This window comes from Neovison vison, chromosome 3 (assembly GCF_020171115.1).
Source record: "Neovison vison isolate M4711 chromosome 3, ASM_NN_V1, whole genome shotgun sequence".
NCBI classification, from domain to species: Eukaryota; Metazoa; Chordata; class Mammalia; order Carnivora; family Mustelidae; genus Neogale; species Neogale vison.
The window spans coordinates 172,369,276-172,389,223 of record NC_058093.1 but is presented as its reverse complement, the minus strand read 5'-3'; the positions used below and the strand labels follow the sequence as shown (position 1 = coordinate 172,389,223).

The 19,948-nt window shown below is 35.5% G+C and overlaps 1 protein-coding gene across 1 annotated transcript in view; it reads left to right on the top strand.

Moving 5' to 3' along the window:
• MIB1 (MIB E3 ubiquitin protein ligase 1) overlaps window positions 1–19,743 on the top strand; it is a 137,085-nt gene extending 117,342 nt beyond the window's left edge. Inside the window, exons 18-21 of the mRNA XM_044243294.1 lie at window positions 2,948–3,026; window positions 7,358–7,471; window positions 8,754–8,854; window positions 13,223–19,743. Coding sequence (XP_044099229.1) covers window positions 2,948–3,026; window positions 7,358–7,471; window positions 8,754–8,854; window positions 13,223–13,363 — 435 coding nt within the window. The 3' untranslated portion in view covers window positions 13,364–19,743. The remainder of the gene's footprint in view (window positions 1–2,947; window positions 3,027–7,357; window positions 7,472–8,753; window positions 8,855–13,222) is intronic.
• The last annotated feature ends 205 nt before the right edge of the window (window positions 19,744–19,948 follow it).

The window sequence follows — 19,948 nt, the reverse complement described above, 5'->3', positions numbered from 1 at the left end:
CTGTGTTTCCTGTAAACTCTAAGTTAGATCTAATGGCTTGATTAGAGTCCGCTTAAACATTTTGTGCAAGAAATTCTCATAGATGATGCTACTCACTTCGTATTGTGTCCCACCAAGATGCAGATAAAGTCTGATCATCTTGCTGTTAGTGAAGGCCAAATTCTGTATCCACTCTGAACTTTTTATCTTGTCTGACTCTTCGCTTTTTTGAGAAGTATTATTCTTCTCTTGGTTTCTGATTCCGTCCTTTTCCTGTATAACTTAGTGCTTTATCATAACTATACCATCTTCTCCATTTTGGCTGTACTAAAATAATTGATTTTCCTTTTTAGTTTTTCCATATGTGTATGTAAAGTGGGATTTAAGTGTTTTAGAAATGATTTTTCTTAAGATGAGTAGCTTAAACTGAAAGATATGTTTGGTTTTCTTTGGTTTCATTTGTGAAATTTATACTCTTTTTTCATTTTCTTATTATTCTCATTTTTCCCTGATATTTCTTAAACTATTCATTTACCTTCATTAATTATAAAGGAGCTGCACTAATTCTTATAATAAAATTAGCTGGCAGTGACTTAAAAGGCATTATCTTGCCAGTGATTTGTACATTCATAGGGAACCTTAAGACTAGAAGACTGTTCCTTTTAAGCAACAGTTTGAGAATGAATCTGAAAGAATTTAAGCCATTTTCTTGTTTTTAGATTGATCTGTGTATTCTGCTGTTACGCTTGAAACTTTTTGTGTTAGATTAAACCCTATTTCAGCAAATCTTTATTGAGCCCTTGTTTTGTAGTGAAGTCAGAGGTATACACAATTCCTTACTAAAAAATTATAACTTAGTGAGACTTAGATTAAGCTACTCTGCCATCTAAGATGGTGTAGGTGCTTTAAGAGAGATAGAAGTGAGTTCAGAACCTCAGGTTGTCCACCGGAAGCCCCAGCTTTAGGATTCACAGTTGAAAAAATTGAAGCTCAGAGACATTCACTCAGAATATCAGACATAGATCTCTTGATTCTTAAATCCTTGTTCTTTCTGCTGTGTGGTGATAGACACAATTAAGAACTGTCTACGGAGGGAAGATTGATGGAACAGGGAGGTAAAAAGGAAGGAATATGCTGTCATTCTGTTTTAGACCACTTTTCAGTTCCAAGAATTAGTAGACTGCCAGTTTGACTTTCAGATTAAGAAATTTTCAAACCTGTAGAAAAGTACAAAAAGTAATATACCCACCAGATAAATTTGCCAGGTTAGCTGCAGAGCCTTTGAATATAAAGAAATAGTGACCCCAAGTGGTTAAAGGATAATGAACATCTTCATTAAAGATATAACAAATTATAAAACTGGTATTTAGAGGAAGGGGGAATAAACAAGCTTTGTCTCTTTAGCAACTAAAGAAATGTAAATAAAAAATTATGAATTACCATTAACCATTCCTATCAAATTAGCATAAGTAAAATTTTACAAATGCTAGCCAGGAAAGTGGAAAATGAACACTCTCTTAAACACTGCTGGTGGTGGAATAAATGGGTTCATGATTTTGAGAGACCATCCTGACAATATTTATGAGCCTTTACAGTAAACATTCTCTTATTTGGTAATTCTTTTCCTGGGAATATAACCTGAGGAAAAAATCCAAAGGGGAAAAAAGTTAAGGCTACAAAGATTTTTAACACCTAAAATATATATATACACATATTACATATATTAGGGGATTTGGTAAGTAAATGATTGTTTAATCAATTTGCTGGATTATTTTAAACTTCTTATGAACAATTCAGATGTATAAACAGTTGCTTTGGAAATCTTTTAAAGAAATAGCACATCATTGTATAGAGAGAAGAAAAGAATTATCATGCTTTGGACACTGATGTTGTATTAGGCATTGAACTAAACACTCCACACATAATACCCGATTTACCTTTTACTACCCTGTGAAGAAAGGTGGTTCTTTATCATTCAGATAAACAGAGCTGTGGCTCAACAATGTTAGATATATTTGTTATTAGTGGAGCTATAGTTTGAATCTAGGAATATAAAGGATCTAGGAATATAAAATCAACCCACCATGTCTTACTTCTTTTCCCTGTTACTCAGCTATGGAAATTCTACATACAGAGCAAGGTATAAGTTTGGAGAGTCCGTGGAGAGCATGTGTACACTATTTGATTAGTTAGGTGAGATTATAGGTGACTGGTGGTCATCACTTTTGGACACTACTATGAAGTGGCACAGATATAGGTAAATGTGAACGTGTATCAGAAGAGAGGAGAACAGGTGAAAGATGAATGCGAAGCAAGGGCAGTGGGATGGGTGGGGGTGAGAAAAGCCAAGAGCCAGCTTAAGAAGTAGCTACGCACTCAAAACTCTGAAGAAGTGGAGATGAAGGGGAGGTAAAATTGAGGGAAATTATGAATAGGTTGTGGAAGACTTGTGGCTTTAGAGATTAGGGAGAAAGAACAGCCCAAAGCCATGCACTCCCACCAGTGTGGGGGAGCTAACCAAGTCCAGGGAAAGTTCCGCCGATGTGAAGAAACAGAAATTCCACATGGGCTCTGGCCGTCTGCTAATCTGACTGGGTTTTTATTAATATTAGAAATCTAGCTTATCTTACATTTATTTTTATACTTGTTTTTTGAATTTTTCTGTCAAATTAGTTTTGAGGGAAAAAATCTATTTTGGTCTTTCTTACCACAAAGGAAATGTTTTCTTTATCATTCTTTGGGACAGGTAGGGAGACTAATATAGAAATAGAACCTGTGAAGGGTCAGGGTACATAAGGGTAAAAAAATGAGTAACCAAAAGAATAGAGGACTGAGGAGTACATATTAAGTTTCCTGTGCTGAGAGTGTTGCCCTATAGAGGAAATACACTTGGATACAAAAGGAACTGTTAGAGTTAGGAAATGTATCTATAGATGTTCACACTTGTGCTGTAATCACTTTTTTGTAGATTGAAGAATGTGTGGTATGCTCTGACAAGAAAGCAGCTGTTCTTTTTCAGCCTTGTGGACACATGTGTGCTTGTGAGAGTAAGTAGCCTATACAAAACTTACTCAGTATAAAAATAGAAAATAAAACAAATTATAGCTTGGAGTGTTTTGTTTTGTTTTGTTTTAATAACCCATAAACAAAAACACTGGTGGTCTCTATAGTACCTTCCGTCTCTTCCTCTGTACTATGTATAATGTCACCTGTGTCATTCCTAACACTCCTGAGTGTTAGCAAAGACAGAATAAGCTATCTTCTACTAACTCGCCTTTTGATTCATTTGTATCAGCACAAAATGATCTCCTCACACAATAGAAATTTATTTCCAAAAATGAATTTTGAAACATTTAGTCTAGCCCTGCTCACGATTAAAATTAGCACATTCTCATTTGTCTTCACCTTGATATTGCCCTCCTGCATACTTTCCCCACTACTGAGTACCACCACAGCAACCATTTGGCACTATAATGTCTGGTCTTCTTAATCTTTCTTAATCTTTATGTCAGAAGAGGTTATAGGACTTTTGGGGAGAGTATATTAAAGTACAAATGATGTTTTAAAATATCTCCTAAACATACTCTTTCAAATGCCTTTGCTTTTTTTTTTTTTAATATTAATATATAATGTATTATTTTCCCCAGGGGTACAGGTCTGTGAATCATCAGGCTTGCATATTTCACACTGCTCAGCACAGCACATGCCCTCCCCAGTGTCCATCACCCTCACCCTCTCCCTCCATCACCCAACCACCCTCTCTCTACCTCCACACCCCAGCACCCCTCAGTTTGTTTCATGAGATTAAGAGTCTCTTACGGTTTGTCTCCCTCCCATCCCATCCTGTTTCATTTTTTCATTCTCTACCCCCAGGATCCCTCCGCTCTGCCTCTCAAATTTCTCATATCAGAGAGATCATATGATAATTGTCTTTCTCTGATTGACTTATTTCGCTCAGCATAAACCCTCTGTTCCATCCATGTCTTTGCAAATGGCAAGATTTCATTTCTTTTGGTGACTGCACAGTATTCCATTGCATATATATATACCACATCTTCTTTATCCATTTATCTGTTGTTGGACATCTAGGTTCTTTCCATAGTTTGGCTGTTGTGGACATTGCTGCTATAAACATTCGGGTGCATGTTCCCCTTTAGATCACTACATTTGTATTTTTTTTTTTTTAAGATTTTATTTATTTATTTGACAGAGAGAAATCACAAGTAGATGGAGAGGCAGGCAGAGAGAGAGAGAGAGAAGCAGGCTCCCTGCTGAGCAGAGAGCCCGATGCGGGACTCAATCCCAGGACCCTGAGATCATGACCGGAGCTGAAGGCAGCAGCTTAACCCACTGAGCCACCCAGGCGCCCCACTACATTTGTATCTTTGGGGTAAATACCCAGTAGTGCGATTGCTGGGCTGTAGGGTAGCTCCATTTTCAGCTTTTTGAGGAACCTTCATGCTGTTTTCCAGAGTGGCTGTACCAGCTTGCATTCCCACCAATAGTGTAGGAGGGTTCCCCTTTCTCCACATCCTCACCTTTGCTTTTTATACTTCCCCTTGTTCTTTACATATTCATATACTGTTCAACATTCTCCTCTTCCTTTTTTCATTTATCAATGGAGGATTTTAAGCAAGTTTAACAACTTATACCTTACTTAAATGGGCTCAATGTAAAGCATGGTATTTCCTATTTTAAAATGGTTCAAGGGGCACCCGGGTGTCTCAGTTGGTTAAGTGTCTGCCTTCATTCAGCTCAGGTCATGATCTCAGGTCCTGGGATGGAGCTCTGTTGGACTCCCTGCTCAGTGGGGAGTCTGCTTCTCCTTTGCCCTCTGTCACTCCCTCCAGCTTCCCGCTCGTGCGCTCGCTCTCTCATAAATAAAATCTCTCATAAATAAAAGTTCAGTCAGTAGGTACTGATTTTCAATATAATATCTAAGTAATACACAAATTATATATGATAGATTAATTTCATTGGCATAGATTTGCTTTAAGCCTTGGTGATTTTTTTCATTCTGATAGGAGCTCATCAGCTAAAGAAAGGATCAAGGTTTCCTCCTGTAATATTCTCCTCACATAATTGTTTTTGTTTTCCAAAGACTAGTATAATGGCTATTATCAACTGTAGGAGGACTTGTGGATTTTGGTCTTAAGTAAAAAGAGCTCAGGTTACTTAAGTTTTCGTAGTCTAGGGGCTAGCATACTTTTTCTTTAAAGGGTCACATAATAAATATTTTTTGACTCTGTGGGCCATGTGTTCTGTAGTAACTACTTAAAACTCTTATTACTCAGCTGTGCCATTATAGTGCAAAGACAACCATAGATGATAGATATGTCAATGAATAGGTGGAACTGCTTTTCATTAAGACTTTATTTACAATAATGGGTACCTGAGGGCACCTGGGGGGCTTAGTCTGTTAAGCATCTGTCTCTTGATCTTAGCTCAGGTCTTGATCTCAGTACTGTGAATTCAAGCCCCTGTGCCTAGGGCTGCACACTGGGTGTGGAGCCTACTTTAAAAAAAAAAAAAAAAAAAAAAGTCTGAGCAAAAACAGGCACTTGGTTGGGTTTGGCCTGGAGGCTGTAGTTAGCTACCCCCCCCCCAAGTCCTGTACCTAAGTAAGACCTACAGAGACTTGAAAGTTGGTTATAATGAGTAGTTGATAATACAGATTTTCAGCTCTTGCTGCAGTACTTTCTCCAGGAGTTTCCCAACGTTTTTACATTGTCTTTTCATTCATATGTAACAAGAGTAGCAGCTAACTTTGATTAAGCTCTTACCTTGTACCAGACATTTTTTTTTTTAAGAGAGAGAGAGAGCGTGCGCTCGTGAGCACCAGGGACGGGGCAGTGGGAGAGGGAGGATTTGAAGCAGTTGGTCTCCACATCTAGCATGGAGCCAGACATGGGGCTTTATTTCATGACCCTGAGATCATTACCTGAGTCAAAATCAAGAGTCGTACCCCTAACCCACCGAGCCACCCAGCTGCTCCAGATATTTTAATCTCTTAGAGTGTTTCCTCATTTATTTTCACAACACTAAGAAGTAGGTTGTTTTCTCCATTGTATAGACACATAGTTAAATATTTATTAGCTAAGGAAGAGGACATTGAGGTGGAAAATGCCTGTCTTTCAATGACTGTATAGTGAAGCACTTAGTCCATTACCTACATCCCAGAAATGTGAAGCAGAGTATTGGAACCCTGGAGAGTACAAAATAGTGCCTTGACAGGCCAGAAGGAAGAAAGAATGTATCTGTTTTGGAGGGAAGGAAGAAAGATTTTATATAGGCAATATAACAACCTAACATAATAGTTAAAAGAATTTGAGATAATTGTGGTTATATATTATGCAGTGAGCCACTTAAATTAGCTCTTTAAATTTTTAAGAAAAAGATTTGCCCTCAGATATAAGACAAATCCCAAATGAGGTTTCTACTAGCATTAGCTCTTACCTAGTGCATTATGCATAAACCAGCATCAGACCCATCTCTCTTTAGGCCTTGACATGAGATTGGCCTTTATTACCCTTCTCTGTTCACTGGCATAAGCACCATTAGGAGTATGTCCCCCGTGTTGTCCACATCTGTGGTTTTGTGCTTTGTTAAAGTTTAGTGCCTGATCATAAATTATCCCTGGATACCTGTCACAGTTGTCATTTATTTTCCGTGTTTTTGAAATGATAAAGACACTTGGTGCATAGACTAAGGATATGGAATATACTTTCATAGTAAATGCTAATGGGAAAGGATATATTGAACTGTATGTTATTTTGTAAATAATTAACAACTAGATGTAGAATTAACAATCCACAACCTATAATTGTGCCTATGCATTTCTTCTTTGGGATGGGAGAGCATTCCTCTGATATATAAATATTAGAAAGTCCATTATGATACATAGCTGATGTTTTCTTGACCGCTACTTTGAAAAAGTGGTTAATAAACAATTTCCTCATTAGATTACATCAGTTTACTAGAAAGAGAGGGAAGAGAATTCCTAACATAGTTTATGTGAGCAACCGTATAGTTAATTCTATATTAGTTAAAACTTAGAAGAATCTTTCTCCTTTATTCTCAAGCCTTAAGATCTTGAAATATTTTTTATTAAAAAAAAAAACAGAAAAATCCCTTTTCACAATTTGCCTGATATGTTAGAAAATGTCATTATTTTCATAACAATGGGCTCTCTCTTCTAGAGGCTGCCTAAGGAGAATATACATTCATAGGTTGATAATATTTTAAGAAGGTAGAATCGTGTATTCATAGAAGTCGTTTGATGTTTATCTCAGTGTGAGATTTCAGTTATAAAACTGAGAAGGGCAGCCCTCTTGTTTGCATTGTCTCTTGTAAGAAGTATCCTATTATTCTTCCGCAGACTGTGCTAGTCTGATGAAGAAGTGTGTGCAGTGTCGGGCAGTCGTTGAACGAAGAGTGCCTTTCATTATGTGTTGTGGAGGGAAAAGTTCAGAAGATGCCTCTGATGACATCTGTAAGTGTATTTTCTTGAGCTTTTTCTTTGTTTTCTTGTTGGGACTTTCATGAAGATCTCATCTCATGTGTAGTACACTATTGCCTTGTAAAGCACAGGGTACGTGACCCGAATCTACAGAGCAACAGGTGGGGTTTGCTCTTGTTACAGGAAACTTGATATTTTGTTTTTCTAGCTTACACTATGATAGAACTTGAAGTATTTGTCTTTTGAGAAACTTCTGTGTAGGATATAAAGAAAATTGCTGTATTCTTGCTTAAAGAAAATGTGCTCTTTTTAAGATTAAATAGTGTATCTTGGCGGAATAGCGTATTACAAATTATTTTTTCAGTTACACAAGTATTAATGCCTCATTCCTTTGTGTAGCAGGTTTTACCTAGTGCATGTCCATATTTTATAGAGTAGTATTTATTTGGGATAGAGTAACTGTAGATATCCTGAAGTGTAACTGAGTGAAGAAGTGGAAAAATAAAAAGCAAGTTATTTACTTTTCAATCTTCTTAATACTATAGCTGTATAAAAATATTTTTCATCTCTACACTAGATACAAACTTGGATGGTATCTTTGATTTTTTTGTTCTGTGTACACATGAGGAAGAACATTAGCATAACCACTTTTGCCCAGGGTTTTCTGTCTTTATCAGCAGTAGAGTAGAATAAAAATCCCAGGGACAAATTAACTAGAGTTAAGAGTAAAAGTCTAGAGAGTAGTTAAAATAGAAATAAAAAATTTCCCACCATTTACCAGACTCACTGATCACAGCTTTTCTTTCACGGAGTTCCTCATCTCGGATCAGTAGCAAGGAGGGTTGGGCAGGGGGAAGAAGCCTAGGTTTTTGTGTATTCTCATAAACATCATCTAAGAGACTTTATAATTTTTGCTGCCAAAACTGGCTAAAAAGTGCTGTGCTGTCTACATTCGTCAGTTCGTATAATGCAGGAGCAGAGAAAACAAGCATAAAATGTATTTGTGAGCTTGCCAAAGGAAGCAAGTAGTACCTTGGAAAACCCATAAATCTGTGTGTAGATTGTTGTCTAGCTGAGTTAAATATAATTAGAAAATAATGTGCAAACTTGTTTCTTTCTGAAGATTATAAATGAATGAGTATAATGTGAATGTCACTACTGTATCTGTTGTCCATGAATGAGAAAAAATTTTAAAGAGGACTTTAATAATAGTCTTGTTTTTAATAAAGGAGTAATAAATTTAGAAATAAAAAATCATTGCTATGTCAAAACAATCATACATTAAAATATTTTATTTATATTTATTATATTATAGCAAGTGGAAATATTCCAGTGTTACAAAAGGACAAAGATAATACCAATGTCAATGCAGATGTGCAAAAGTTGCAGCAGCAGTTACAGGACATTAAAGAGCAGGTAATAATCATTTTTCTTCTTGGTAAATGATGATTCTAAGAATGGCACTCAATATTTCTCTTTAAAACTACTAGTGTCTTATGTAGTAATCATGGTTTATATTAGGATATCAATTACAATATTTGAATATTTGCAAAAGGTAATATGATTCAAAGGTTTAATCAGGTACTTTCCAAAATAAGAAACGCATGGATGACTAATAAATGTGAAAAATGCTCAGTCAGATTAGTCATCAAGAAATGAAAGTTGGGGTGCCTGGCTGGCTCTGTCAGTAGAGCATGTACTTTTTTTTTTTTTTTTAAGATTTTATTTATTTGAGAGACAGAGATCGCAAGTACGCAGAGAGGCAGGCAGAGAGAGAGGAGGAAGCAGGCTCCCTGCTGAGCAGAGAACCCAGTGCGGGGCTCGACCCCAGGACCCTGGGATCATGACCTGACCTGAAGCAGAAGCTTTTACCCACTGAGCCATCCAGGTTCCCTGAGCATGTACTCTTGATCTTAGGGTCGTGAGTTTGGGCCCCGCTTTGGGCATAGATCTTACATTAAAAAAAAGAAGAAGAAGAAATGAAAATTAAAACTACAGTTAGGTGTCTTTTCTCACCTGCCTGACTGCATGGAAAACTCAGTGTTAGAAATTGTCAGTACAAAGTGTTAGAATATGTAGCAGCCGTAACTCACATACTGCTGTTGGGAATATAAATTAGTAAAAACACTTTGGAAAAGTTTGTCATTATAATCATAAAACTAAGCAGGATATTGTTTGGGGACACAAACTTGGAAACAATTGTACAGATGGTGTTTAAAACCAAGGGTAGTGGGGCGCCTGGGTGGCTCAGTGGGTTAAAGCCTCTGCCTTCGGCTCAGGTCATGATCCCAGGGTCCTGGAATCAAGCCCCACATCAGGCTCTCTGCTCAGCAGGGAGCCTGCTTCCCTTCCTCTCTCTGCCTGCCTCTCTGCCTACCTGTGATCTCTGTCTGTCAAATAAATAAATAAAATTAAAAAAAAAAAAAAAAACCAAGGGTAGTGGTTTTCTTGTCTGGGATGGCAGGAAGGGAGCACAAGGGACATTTCTTTATAGAGGGATAGATAAAGTGCTGATTACATACGTCTGATCAGTTTGTGAACTTTTATCAAGCTGTACATTTATGATTTGTGCACATTTCTGTATAGATGTGATACTTAGGTAGAAAGTAGAATACACACACACACATACACACATATACATATTCACTTTCTCTCTCACACACATGCACACCATAAAGGAAAGCAAAGGAAAGAAAAATGTAATATTTAGAATAGTTGGTATCAGTGAGGGGTAGATGGAAAGCATTTGGGAGGATGTATGGAGTAGCTTCAAAAGATAGGGTAGCATTCCATCCTTTAAACTTGTTCTTCATATCTTATACATGCCAACAGAAGTACTCTTTTATCTACTCATTATTTAATAGCAGCAACAGTAAAATAAAGAAGTTAGTTAAGACTTGTTACACATATAATAGGTAAGAAAGTCTGTCTGCCACCTTGCCCCAGCCTTATCATTTGACCCAGCAATTAAATCAGATCCAAAGGATTGAGAAGCAGAGGGTGTTATTTCTTTAGTTTGGGTATCACATCAGTGTTGCCATGCAGTTATTAATAATCACTTTCATCTTTCCTACTGAATATAAGAAAGTAACATAGTCACTAAATAGGATAACTAATGACCCTTGTGATAGAGTAATATGGTAGCTACAGTAATTTAGAATGAAGCATACATATATATATACTAGGAATTTAAACACCATGTAAAAAGATGAAAACTCTAAGCTAGTTTTTCTTTTGAAATCTCACACCTAGTAATACTTACTGTATAGTAGGGACGCCTGGGTGGCTCAGTTGGTTAAGCAGCTGCCTTCGGCTCAGGTCATGATCCCAGTGTCCTGGGATCAAGTCCCACATCCGGCTCCTTGCTCGGCAGGGAGCCTGCTTTTCCCTCGGCCTCTGCCTGCCTCTCTGTCTGCCTGTGCTCGCTCGCTCTCTCTCCCTCTATCCCTGACAAATAAATAAATAAAATCTTAAAAAAAAAAAAAATACTTACTGTATAGTGAATTCAAGATAAACATGAATTTACCAGTTCTTATGTAGGAACATAAAAATAGGAACATATTTTGCTCATTCTAATATAAAATAGAACATTTCAGAAATCTTGAAGCTCCTCAGAATCTCATTTCCTTTCCCGTGAGACACTTACAGAAAGGTAAAACTGATTTATGAATACATCTTCTGTGAAAAGCATTTCATCTCCTAATGGTGAATTAAAATTGTTCTTAAAATGAATTATGGCACTTTTTGAGCCCTATTATATATCCTTAAAAATTCAGCTCTACCTTTACCCAGGTTTAGCACTCCAAAGAAGTTCCTTCTCCCTTAAATAATCTTCATGACCATATTGTGTCACTAAAATATTTAAACAATTATAGGAAATTCATTTTCTGAGGATTGATGAAATTTCTTTTTTTTTTTTTTTAAGATTTTATTTATTTATTTGACAGACAGATCACAAGTAGGCAGAGAGGCAGGCAGAGAGAGAGAGAGGAGGAAGCAGGCTCCCTGCAGAGCAGAGAGCCCGATGCGGGACTCGATCCCAGGATTCTGGGATCATGACCTGAGCCGAAGGCAGAGGCTTTAACCCACTGAGCCACCCAGGCGCCCCTGAATAACCCTTTTTAAATTTTAAATCTCCAGTCTTTCTATTACCCCAATGTAATATCATGTGGTATTAAACATATATTAATCTCAAAGTAACTTAACCTAGGCTGTGTGAAGATGTGTTTACTTTTGGAAATAAGAGTTATTAATTAACTGCATATAACTCATGAAAATTTAAGGGAAAAGAACTATTTTAATGGCACTAAAAGACTGGTTTGGCTTTTTAAAATAAAAAAAATATAATTTTCTACAACTTTGTTTCTCAAACTTCAAGTTAGATAAATGTGAAAATTTACTTTAGAAGACTGTGGTTAACAATTTAGATTACAGTTCCTTCCCCACACACCACAATGCTCCCTGGTATTGTCGAGGTTGGTTTAACTATATTTCATAAAGGCTTGGTTTATTGATTTAGACATTCTTTTTTAGTTATTTCATTTCGGTGTTATTTGGGAAAAGATGTAATTCAGAATGAAGTATTGTGGTATATTAAGGTAAAATATATTTTTATAACTATAAAGTATGAAATACATTACTGTGAATCGATATCTTTCCTAGAGTGTTTTCACAGAAGTATACCTAACATACTTCTAAAATTTTCTGAGTTCCTGAAGAGAACTCAGGCTAATTATTTTTATATGTAACTAAGGCTAATTATTTTTAACCTAATGGGTTTCTACATTAATAGTAATCCAGGGAAGCATGTTTCAGAGCAAGAGCTCTGGGCTCCAGAATCCCATTCACACCGTGGAAAGTGTTTAGCCCCACCAAGGCCTCAATTTCCTCATTTTTAAAGTGGGAGTGATAATAGGGCTGAGATTGTATCATAGTGTGTGGCATGTGTTTTTAGGGACATCTCTTCACTGCTCCCCTTCTCCAGTAGGCCTGATATATTTGTCATATTTTCATACAAGAACAGCATAGTACCCCAGAGTTGGGGAATTAGACTAAATGTGGCTATTTTTGTCCATTTCCTATTGGATTTTGGCATTTGCATTTTTTTAAAGATTTTACTTATTTATTTGAGAGAAGAATGAGAGAGCACAAGAAGGGGGAAGGTTAGAGGGAGTAGAAGACCAGACTCCCGCCAAGCAGGGACCCTGAGGTGGGACTCCAGGATCCCGGGACTCCAGGATCCCAGGACTCCAGGATCATGACCTGAGCCAAAGGTAGTCGCTTCACCAACTGAGCTACCCAGACATCCCATGGCATTTGCATTTTTTATTTTATATAGTATTTATTTTAGGTTGTGCCTTTGATATAGTCCTGACAGTACAACCAATATTTCTATTTTATAGGGATGACATTTTAACTGTTTAAAATTTTTAAAATTGGGTGTCTCGGTGGCTCAGTCACTTAAACATCTGCCTTCAGCTCAGGTCATGATCCCAGGGTCCTGGAATGCAGTCCCACATTGGGCTCCCTGCTCAGCGGGGCATCTACTGCTCCCTCTGACTCTCCCACCTCTTGTGCTGTCTCTCTTTCACTCCCTCTCTCTGAAATAAATAAATAAAATCTTGGGGAAAAAAATAAAAATTTTTAGATTAAATTTTTTTTTAAATTTTAGAGTAACAAAAGATTAAAACAGCAAAAGAAAATGATGTTACAAAATTGTTACCTATTACAGTTTTAAACCATAAAATGTCTCAGCATTTATTACTTTGTTATCTCACATTCCAGACCATGTGCCCTGTGTGTTTGGATCGTCTGAAGAATATGATTTTCCTCTGTGGCCATGGAACGTGCCAGCTCTGTGGAGACCGAATGAGTGAATGTCCTATTTGTCGCAAGGCTATTGAACGAAGGATTCTTTTGTATTAAGAAACTGTGTTTTCTTAGCTGAAGTATTGGTCATGAGCTCTTGTAAGCCATTAAGCTAGTTGGAGGTTCTAATGAATTAATTTTTAATATCATAGTTTCTTTCCTAGGATGTAATTAGACTGTAAATGTGCCAGAACAAAAAACCTCTACAAGACAGTGTTTGAAGTTGTGGTTTTGTTTTTGTTTCTTTTAATTTGAAACATCAAATTCATGTAATTCATAGGTAATTTGCTTGTCACTTCTAAGGGGAAAATCCTTTAAGGATCTCCTCTTATTTTTGTTTTTATTGCATTTTTTTCTTATAGTTTATAAATTTGTTAGACCTCAAGAAATGTAGTTCCTTATGATCAGCTATCCTTCAGTTTATATGATTTTACACAGTGGGTTAGGTACTCAGAACAGTCATGCATTGAATGAATGGGGCAAGTCAAACCATTAGGTCACATGTGTTAAATGACAGAATTAAAATATAAGTTATACATAGTTAATACTGCAGAGAGGATTATCTTTTTAAGTTTATCTTAAAAACTATACAGATGATTGATTCTGAATTTTTAGAGTAAATGGAAGCATGGAATGAGAGAGTAGTGACTTTGCCATTTAGCTTAATTTCTAGACTTAAAAGGAAAATTGTTTAACTTGAACCAAATTTCAAGATGATTAACATGGAAAGGAAAAGCAATCATAGTGGGGTACTGAAGTGGGGGAAGTGGCCAAAAATGAGTACCTATTAACTGACCATTAATAGTTACCTTTCATATATGTTAATCTGTACACTATTCTGTTTACCAATCATTAAAAAAAAAGTCTGTGAAAAGTGTACCTCAGTTTTCCCTGTGGTTACTTATCCAGACTTAATCTGACCAGTGAAACAGTGTTGCCCTCTTTGGGCATCTGAGGTCTCATGTAGCTTTTCTTGTGTACTGAATAGTACCCCAGTGATCTGAGAAGGATAACACATTGTCCCAAAGCAGCAATCTTTTTCTTGTCCATATCTGTTCATTCTGACAGTGATACTCGTTCTGTCTTCATCATAAGCCCTACTTCCATTTTCTTTCAGTTGCTAATGCTGGTAAGAAATCACTATCTTTATACCATCAGGTGAGGATATTTAAATTGCCAATAGTATCCAAGACATAGTAAGTAATCTAATAATAAATACTTATTTTAGAAAGTGTGACCAGGACATTTACAGAAATATGTCTGATTACCTGTAGTTTCTTTTTTGTTTGTTTGTTTTTTTAAACTCAGACTGATTCTAGAGCATCTGGTCATTTTCCCGCCTTTGAATGAGTAGTCTTACTCTGTCTATAGGACGAATCTACATTTAATAAGTGTTTTGGGGTAATTGCTGCTAGATTATAAAAATATCAGCTGTTTACAGTGATGTCTACTATATACTGTGTACAAGCTTATTCCTAAGGGTGTAGTTATCTGGTATTTTTTTCCTTTCTTTGATTCTGGTTCTTCTTTTTTTCTTTCTTTTTGTTTTTTTGTTTTATTTTGTTTTGTTTTTTTTCTGTTGTTACAACAAGAAAATATAAGAATATTCCTGGCAAGTTAATGGCTTTTGCCTTTGCAAGTCCTGGTGAAAATAGTGGTGAGCTTTGCTGGCTGATTTTTTAGTCTCAGTAGTTCCATATCTGTGTTTAGCTGAATAACTTAGGATTTAGAAAAATGAAATTTTTTATAAATTTTAAATTTGAAAATTTATATGGATTCTGTTATCTAATAAAGGGCCAATGAGGCTATTTTTTAAGCCATATTTTAAAGTTATAGAAAGATAGAACATCTGACATGATGTTCACTTAATGAAATAGGTTGTTTTCTTTTAGATTTGAAAATAGCAAAAGTCAGGATTTTTTTTTCTTCCATGCCATAGGCTGCCCATCTCTTTTCCACTAGATCAGCTGGAGAGGAGGAAACACCTGGCTGACTTGTGCATGGTTTGGCCATCCAGTGAATTCTGTGGTCTAGAGCTCTACTTTACTTAAATCCTTTTTGTCTTTGGAGCTTGCAGTGCTTAAACTTACATCCCTAAAAGACAATTTCATTTTTCACACTAGTTTATTTCTTCTCCATACATACAAAATACAATTAATATAAACTATTACAAAGAGTCATAAGGTTGCTATGATTGTAATGCTGTGTACATGTGGATTTTTTATATTTGTATCACTTTGAAATTTGTTCAGTGAATAGAAGGTGTTTCTCTACTCATGTTTTCAAGTATCTGAAGAATTATTTTAAGTTTATTTTGTGTTTGTGAGCAAGAATAAGATTAAGAACTGAGTTGTTTAAATGACCTTCTTCTAATTCTGTGAAATCGCTACCTCTTATATGTCTCTCAGTAGCACTTTCCCAGTTAGATATGTTTCCTTCTCATCAGCTCATCATGTGCCTCAGAAGAGCTTTTATTTTTCCTAGAATCATTAAATAAAACATAGCAGACATTCATTCAAAACGTATTATTGGGCCCCAGGGGCTAGATAACACAGCGTTGAAAAAATGGTCAGCATCTTAGCACACAGACTCTATCATGCAGCAGTTGTGCATTTGAAGAAATCTAGAGCCAAGAAGGGATCCAGAGGTACTAATAACATTTCTTCCTAGTGTTTCAGAAGAGTTGTCATTAAGTAGCATTTGGATTCCCTCTCTGTACCCCTCACTCCTACTATGTATTCTCCTCTAAGACTATCAGCTTTGTTGCCAGAAACTCACACCCACCTTACTAGATGGTGCTATTCTACTCCTTTTTGTTCATATAATTTAACGTTCTTACTGCTTATACTATATTTGTATTTAATTTTATTGGGAGCAAGAAGGCCTTTCAAGAGAGGATCATTTTGCATTAGTGTAGGAATAGTATATTAGACAGATGTTTAGTTTAGCTGGCCAAATCATAATTAGACAAGATGTTTGTAATTTTAAAATATTGCAGATTGACCAGCTAGTTACTGAGACATAAGATTAATTGATGTTGAAAATAGTGTTCTTAAATTTGTTATCTTTGATGGCTTCAGCCTGTAAGAGCATTTTAGCATATTGAAATGCATGCTGCTTGAGATTTGTCCAATTGGAATTTCAAAGCTTACTGGGTCATGTTCTTGTTTATTATGAATTTTGGACCCTTTCCGACTAGGAATTAGTTACGCTTATAAACTAAGAGACTTAGTGATGGGATAGGATAGGGAGACAGTATGGAGTTGAAACAAGTAAGAAGGAAAAGTCAGTGTTTGAATTTAGAGAAAGAAGGAGTTTAAGAATTCATGTAGATTTCATCAAAGCAGTAAGCAGAAAGAGTAGACTTGATAGAATAATAAAAAAGGTTTTTTAGCCAGTTTTTAGTGTCATTTAATTGACAGTTGCTTGGTAAACTATACAGTTTAATACATCTGGCTTTAAGAAAAAGTCCAAAGGAAAAGCACCTATCTTGTCAAGAGTATCTAAAATGATCTAGTAATAGTTTGTGTAAAAATTGAATTTTTGGAATAGAATTCTTCTTTGCATTTTTTTAATTGTAAAAACACTTAACATGAAATTTACCATCTTCATGATCTTTAAGTGTACAGGTCAGTAGTGTTAAGTATATTCATGATAATTAAATGGCTATCCAAAACTTTCTCGTCTTGCAGAACTGAAACTTTATACCCATTAAACAACTCCCTTTTCTCTCCTCCCCCTGAATGGAATAGAATTTTCATTAAATATAAATCAAGAAACAACCTGAATTATCTTAATAGTTTGTTTGTGTTTGCAAGATTTAAAGTCATAGTCAACATTAAGTTCCTAAATTTGGGGGGGTGACAGAATTTCTTCCCTTCCTCCCAACTGTTATAAATCATAATTGGGTTGGGGTTAAATGTCTGTTAATTGAAAGGGTTTGTTACTTCATTTGGAGCCAGGGTGGGGGTGGTGGGACACATATTCAACATTAGAATAAGTTAGCTTTAAATTTGTAGTGAATGGGGAAGGTAATAGATTTTCACAGACTATGTGTGCCTTGTCGAAAATGTCATTTGTCTTTAAGTCTCCTTGTGACAGTCTCAAAATATTTTTTTTCTCTCAAAAACGCAACCTAATTTTATTTGCTTGAATATTATGATAGGAATGCTTACTGATATTACTTGATAATCATGATAGCCTTGGAACTTATATATATACATATATAAAACTATAGCAGTATTAATAATCACAGTTGTACTTCTTTAGAACATTAAATTTGAGGAAGAACTATTTAATGCTGTCTCACGTGTACATTGTTTTGCTATAGTGAGGGGGAAAATTCTTTAGATTGAGACTTCGTTTACTGATAAATGGTGTTAGTAGAGGATGAAACTAAAGTATGAGAATATGAACGAGTTAGTGGGGCTGATGAATTAAAATTGTAAGTTGCTACATTGGCATTTTCTACCTCCTTTTCTGTCAGAGTATTGCTTTTCCAGCTTTTATTCTTTTTTGTGACTAAGAAAGAGATGGGAACCCGAGGTTCAAATGGAAATTTTTATGTTGTTGAGGATTTAAGCAGTAGGTACAGGAAGGGTGATTTGCCACATCAATTTGGTGCGTAAATCCATAACGAGAGGTGATGATGGACATGTACAAAGTGTGTAAGAAAGATAATATTGCTGAATGTTTTGCTTTTCCTGTACAGTCCACATGACTTTGTTTCATAAATGTGACTTCTTTCCTCCAAAATGCAAAATGGTCTTGTAATTTTCTATAAAATAAACAAATATACCATTTTGTCTGAAATCTATTAACTTCAGGAAACTATTGAAAGTTCTGACTCAGGGCTTTGTAACAGTTTAAGCAGTTGTTAATTATCTTTTGGAAAATCCAGCTACATAATTCTTTAGTGCCTTGAAAGAATTATTAACTTGGCAACACTACAAAAACTCCCTACGAGGTGGTCTTTAGTGTGGGGTACCATCACACACGCGTTTATAAGCTGTATTGCTCAGCTTGTGTGATAGCAATACTGCATTGTGTGCTGGGTTTGGGTAATTCTTTAAAGGAAGTTTTCTAGACTTGTACTTGATATTGCTTTTTAAAAAATGGATTACTTATGGCCATGACACTGTTACCAGAAAAGTAATTCTATAAGTCATTATGCAAAGTCATGTATAAGTAGTAGCATCTGGGAAGAAGAGCTAGGGTTCATACCGTTGGCTATTTTAATATGAAAGGAGGGTCTGTTTGGTAAACACAGATTGTCTTCCCTTGGTGAAAAAAAGACCTTTTTTGTTCAAGTGATTTGGTTTAAAGAAAATTTTTTAAAGGAAATCATGGATAGCATGTTCTTCTTAATGGTAGTCTTAGCCTGAATCCACAAAATTGGTTTTCTGTTCACTTCAGTATGCTTGTCATTCTAAATACAGTATATTCGGTGTGATAGAAAGTTTAATTGACACATAGCAGTGTTTTGCTTTGTATTTTTTTCCAGTGTTTTTTAGCTCCCACTTGATTAAAGTCTTGCTTGTGAATATAGTTTCTGTACGGCAAATGATTCTTGCTTACTAGCTTTTGTTAAAAAACACTTAGCAAGAGCTAAGCTTTTAAAAATAAATGCAAACATTTACTGTTAATAAAACTTACAATTGTAATATTATATAATGCTTTTCTCTGATCTTTTGAAAGTATTCCTTATATGAATTTTCATTTTTAAGGTATTTGAAAACATATCTCAATATATTAGATCTATTATTGGAAAGGAAATTATGTCTTTGAGAAACAAATTACATACATCTCTACTCAATATAGGACATAGATGCCTACATCTGGAAGGCTGTCATTACACTTGTTTACATTTAAGGTACCTCTCTCTAAAGGGCCAAAGAAGTTTTTCATATTTTAACACCTCACACTCTTTTAGGATATCGTGAAAGTAGTCTGAGTAGGATAAATTTGATAGAAAATCAGTCAACCAGTCAGGAAGACTCAACTTTTTTTCTACAAAGGTTTCTTCCTCTTCATAATTGAGGTGTAGATTTCATTTTCAAAACGTATACATTTTAAAGCAGTGATTTATTTGGCTTTTTTAGAAGTGTTTTGTGACTTAATCAGTAATTGAATGGTTTGAAGTTATTTCTCAAGTTAATAGAAGCAGTTGTCATTATTGAGAGGTTGTCTGGTTCTAGTTCAAAAGATTCAGCATGTTTATCTGGAATGTTTAAGAGGAAAACCATCTGAAACAAAAATCTTTTAATTGTTTATTTGAAAAAAATGTGTATTCCAACCTTAAAATTGTGAATTTATTTTTGGATGACCTCTAACTAACTGTATTTCTGTTGCTGTATAATTAGATATCTCATGGCAATATTTTTTATTAAATTGGAACTGTATAGGTTTTTAAAATAAAGACATTTTAGAAAATCTGATTTATATTTTTTATCATTGACAGTTACTAATCCTTCACAGAAATTAAAATTATTTGTTAGTCTTACAGTGTAGCATTTCCTAAACTTAATGACAGTGAGAACTTTTAAATGGTGCATTACAGAGTAGTGATAGTTTATAAGATAGAATGAAGTCATGGATTAAAGTAGAACACCAAAATTTATTTCAGGTACTTGCTGAAGAATG